We start from the raw sequence: 5,000 nt of genomic DNA on the forward strand, positions 1-5,000 counted from the left end.
GGGTGGCTTTGCGGCGCGGCGGCGAGTCGGACAGCAGGCTCTCCACGCTGAACGGGCTAGCCTTAGGCAGGCCCGCAGTCGCTGACGCTCCGGGCCCGCAAGGGACCGTGTCCTTGTCCGCCGGGCGGCCTAGCCGTGGCTGCGAGCCGGCACTGCTTCTTTGGCTCGGGTAGAAGGCGGGATCGCAGGTGCCAGGCGCGGGTGGCTCGCCAGGAGGTACGGGAGCGGAACCCGCGATGCCAGAGCCGTGCGCTCCAGGGCCCTTGGCCGCGGCGGTCGGCGGCGGCGGCGGCTCGGGTGGCTCTGGAGACAGGCCTCCGCCACCGCTGTCGCTGTCGGAGCTGGGCGCGCTGTGCAGAGACAGGCCACCAGGCGAGTGCAGGTGGCGGCTCTGACTCTTGAGCAGTTTCTTCTCGTGCTTGCGTTTCTTCTTCTCCATCTTCTCCAGTTCCTTGCGAGCGATCTCCTCCGGGTCCATGGGCTCCCCGCTGCACGTGGTCGGGTGTGAGTTGTGGGCCGGCCGGCCCGGGCCCTTCTTGGTGTTCTCCTTCTTTCTCCACTTGGCCCGGCGATTTTGGAACCAGACCTAGAACAGCCGGACAAAGGGGGAGGGGGGGAAGGCACAATCAGGCTGGCTAGCCCTCCGCGGGGGCCGCAGGCCTCCCAAGCGCGCCCAGACAGGTCTAAGCAACCTCGGCTCCAGCAGGAGCAGCCAGAGTCAGGGTAAGCTCTCCACCGGCCCTTAGATGCTGATACTCGGGTTGCAGCTTCTGGCCAGCATCTCATCCAGCCGGAAGAAGCATAGATGGGCCTCTTGGCCAGCTTCCCGCTCTGACTTCTCACCTCGGGCCCCGAGGAGCTGCCCCTTCCTCAGCCAAGGCCGGTGTGGCCTGTGACCCCGCGCTGTCCAGAGTTCCCGGTTGGGGGGTAGGGGAAGGCAGAAAGCAGGGCTCCGATTTGCCCTCGCTGGCATCTCTCAGTTCTAAGGGGCCTGGCCTGGTGATGAGCAGGAAAGGCTGTGCTGAGCCGCCAGACCTCTACACCTGTGTTCGGTCCCCAAGAGACGCTCAAAGCCCACATTTGAGGGTCTCCCTCGAAGGGAAACCTGGGTACTTCTTCCTCAGGAAGGGCCTGTGAAGCCGAACTTGGATGCACCTTCAGTAGCCCACCTCCACATCACAGCTATGCCCATCACTCTTTATGCAGGACCTAGGGCCAGGGACCACAGAGCCATTCCAAAGCAGTCCAGTTTGGCCTGACCTGAGGGATGCTACAAGACGTGCAAGAAGGCCCGAGGCTGACCACCAGCCCCTTCCAACCCCAGAAAGCAGAGATGTTCTGTATTCTTTCATGCTCTCTTGCAGGCCTTGTCTGGGACAGCCGAGAAGAATTTAAAGATCACAACAGCTCCCAAGACCACTGCTTCATGGGCCAAGGCCCTGGGAGCCCTAGGCAAGGCTACCATCCCATGCACAATGTAGCAATGTAAATGCTTTGCTGTGGCCATATAAAGTTGGCAGGATTGCGCACCAGACCTGCTCGAGGGGAGCCTGGTTTGCGCAGGAGTCTCCGAGGCTAAGCCAAAACCCTGGGAAGCATTCTCTTTTCTTTTTCAAAACTTTTTTTTGGGGGGATGTGCAATTTGCAGATTACTCCATCACCAGAAATTACTATCCTATTAGAGGAGAAATAAAAAGACTCGGACTTCACTTAGGCCACAGAACAAATTGGATAAAGGGATTTTTAAACAGAAAGGGCAGGCCAATGCTAGAACCCAAACATTTTAGGCAAAGCTATGGTGCTAAACCGGTATTTTGACAGCGTCTGCCTCAACCCCAAGCCACTAATGACACAAACCCCAAGACTCCTGTACTCTAGGAAAGCACCTAATTATGCAGACATTAATTCTGGAATTTTATTATGCCAAATTAATGCTGTTTCTTTTCCCTTTCTTCCTTCCTTCCTTCCTTCCTTTCTTTCTTTCTTAAAGAATATTGCCTCCTGGCTCCGCATGAAATCGAATAACGAAGAGGTTGGGGTGGAAGGAATTTAATGGGGGAAGGGTCTTAAATTCAGATGCCCTTTAAAAAAAAAAAGCTCCCCTCTTTTCCACTGTGTTAACCGCGAAAGTTTCCACCTCCTCTTCCACGAATGCAACTCTCTGTCCCAGCGGCCGTTTACAAGGCGATGGATAAATACGTGTTTCTATCTTAATATTTCACAGGCCAGAGGTAAACCAACAGATCTGTCGGCTTCGGGGCTGGGAGAAAGTCTCCGTCAAGAGCACCCAGGCCCGGGCCCACTTTGTTCCCCCCTGGAGGTCATTTTCCGAGCCTCGGCAACCTTGCGCCTTTCCAGACCGTGCGCCGCCAACCTACACTCGGCTTCCCCGGATCGAACGCAGTCACTGCAGTGGCTACTGGGGCGCCGCCAGGATCGCTCCCAAATCACCTTGGCACTCTCAAGTTACTCACCTCCAGATGGGAGAAGGGGTCCAACCCTCATAATCCCCACCCTGGCCAGCAGCGCGGAGCCTGAAACCACCTCCCCGCCACTTAGAACAAAGACGGCCCTGCCTCACAGCGCTCTGCACGCCTCGTGCGGGATCTCGGACTCCTTGGGCGACACCAGTCTTTACCTGAACTCGGGACTCGACCAGGTCCAGGCGCAGTGCCAGCGCCTCACGCATGAACACGTCCGGGTAGTGGCTCTCGTTGAACGCCTTCTCCAGCTCCTCCAGCTGCCAGCCGGTGAAGTTGGTGCGAGTGCGTCTCCGTTTGCAGCCGGGGCTCTCCTTGTCTGGATCCCCCGAGTCTGCGGGCATGCACAGGACGCTGCAATGCTCAGCCACCCAGCAGATGCTTGCCTCGCTTGCACCCACTTCGGGTGCGGGGCGCACGGAGGAGTGGGTCTCTACTCCCGGACGGCCTGGTGCACCCCACCCCCGAGGCCCCCCGTTGTGTTTCCCCGTGTCCCCGCCTCCAGCCTACCTGCAAGCTTGAAGGGCTGGCTTTCGCCCGCAACCCCGCAGGCGGCCGGCAGCAGCGGCGTGGGGTTGACCACCGAGGCGGCTGCTGCAGCGCACGAGCCGCTGAGCAGGCCGTCGATTGAGAAGGGCACTGAGGCCGCGGCGGCGGCGGCGGCGGCCGACTGCAGCTGGTGACCGGCCAGCTCGTACACGTGGTGGTGGCCCAGCGGGTAGGGGAAGCCCACCACGCCGCCCAGCGAGCCCCCGAACTGGGCATGCGGGTGCTCCAGGAGGCGACCGTCCATCATCTCGCGCGTGGGGCTGGAGGGGCGCGGGGGCGCGGACGGCGGCGGGGACAGGGGCCCGGAGCCCTACACATGCTTCGGCCCGCGCTCTGCCGCTTTACTTTATCAACATCAAGCTCTCGATAATTAGCCGCGGCCCGGGGAATTTGGGACCAATAAGAAGCGCTAATCGGCTCTGACGTCAGAGGCGTGCTGGGTGCAAGGAAACGTTTTCCATATCGATTGCTAATTATACCTGACACGCACCTCCATAAACAGTATCAGGAGCTGTCACAACAAGACGGGGTGGGGAGGGAGGGGCACCGCCGCGCTCGGCCGGCCGGGGGCCCCCGGCGAGCCCCCCACTCCTGCCCCCCGCCGCTCCCGCCCCTCGCCTCCTTCTAATAGATTTCCCTTTAAAACATTCGCCGGCGTGTTGTGGGGATTTTTCACCAGAAATGCTGTACTCTCTGAACCTTTAAAGTGATGTTGCTCCAATTACAGAGAGACATTGAGCGGCAAATAGACTGATCCAATAATGGGAGATTCATCATCCGCTCTTTCCGAAACTGTCACATTGAATTTAAAACTACAAGGGCTTCTCTACCAGCGGCCTCTCCCGGGCTACGGGCTGCCGCGAGCGGCGGCGGCAGAGGGAGGAGGAGGAGAGGAGGAGGAGGAGGAGGAGGGGGAGGAGAGGAAGGGGAGAGAAGTGTCCCAACGAACTGGAAGACCGAGGGGAAGAAAGAGGAGGAGGAAGGACAAGAGGGGGAGAGAAAGGAGAGGATTGGGGAGGAGGAGTGCAGAAAGAAAAGGAGGAAAGAGAGGAAGTGGATGGAGAGGAAGAAAAGATGGAAGGGAGGGGAGAAGAAGAAAGGGGAGGAGAATGGAGAAGGAAGGAGAGAGGAGAAAGAAAAGAGGGAGGAGTGGACCGAGAAGAGATAGAAGGACGCAGAGAAGTGAAGGATAAAGCAGGATAGAGAAGAGAAAACGGGAGGAGGAGGGAGGATAAAGAGAAGAGAGAATGAAAAAGGAGAGTGGAGAGAAAGGGAGGATGAGAAGAACAAGGCAGAAAGAGAGAAGAAAGGGGAGGAAAGTGGGAATAGATGGACAGAGAGACCACAGTGAAAAGGGAAGGGGGAAAGGGAGGGGAGGAGGAGGTGGAGGGAGAGGTGGGGAGAGGACTTCCAAACAGTGATCCAGCCAAATGCAGCCCCCACCTAAAAGGAGTCTAACCCGGTGCCCTCCTCCTTGATTGGCAGTTACCCCATCAATATAGACAGGGTGGTGGCAGCTGGGGCACCCTAACCCCACTTAACTCCCACCCATATGGGTCCTGGACGCCAGCCCAGAAGAGGAGGGGGTACGGAAGGAAGAAGGACAACGGTAACTTCGCGATAGTGACCAATGGCCCACGCATCCCTTCAAATAAATAAATAAATAAATAAATAAATCTCCCTCTGAGTCAGCTCTGAAGAATGGGTTGGAGGCACTAACCCATCTATTATAATTAAATTATGTTCGCAGTGAGATGCCATTCCCTTCTCCACTGTAAAATATTGATAGTCTCAAAACTAAATCATTAGGGGACATATCCTTAAATAAGCGGCAAGCGCGGACTGTGAGCCGAGGTGGGCTCATCCAGGATGGATGGGTATGTGAACGTGTATGTATCCTTTGTAAAAGCAAGCTTGTCCCTGGAGAGATGGCTTTTTGCTGACCCCAAATTTGTAGGCATAGTACTCTGA

At 57.5% G+C, this 5,000-nt stretch overlaps 1 protein-coding gene across 1 annotated transcript in view; it reads right to left on the reverse strand.

The window, feature by feature from the left end:
- Uncx (UNC homeobox) overlaps positions 1-3,776 on the reverse strand; it is a 4,621-nt gene extending 845 nt beyond the window's left edge. The window contains exons 1-3 of the mRNA XM_028755980.1: positions 2,991-3,776; positions 2,639-2,814; positions 1-586 (exon numbers count right to left, since the gene is read on the reverse strand). The exon at positions 1-586 is cut by the window's left edge and continues 845 nt beyond it. Coding sequence (XP_028611813.1) covers positions 1-586; positions 2,639-2,814; positions 2,991-3,276 — 1,048 coding nt within the window. The 5' untranslated portion in view covers positions 3,277-3,776. The remainder of the gene's footprint in view (positions 587-2,638; positions 2,815-2,990) is intronic.
- Between the last annotated feature and the right edge of the window lie 1,224 nt (positions 3,777-5,000).

Source organism: Grammomys surdaster, unplaced genomic scaffold (assembly GCF_004785775.1).
Source record: "Grammomys surdaster isolate TR1022 unplaced genomic scaffold, NIH_TR_1.0 126109, whole genome shotgun sequence".
In the NCBI taxonomy this organism is placed as follows: Eukaryota; Metazoa; Chordata; class Mammalia; order Rodentia; family Muridae; genus Grammomys; species Grammomys surdaster.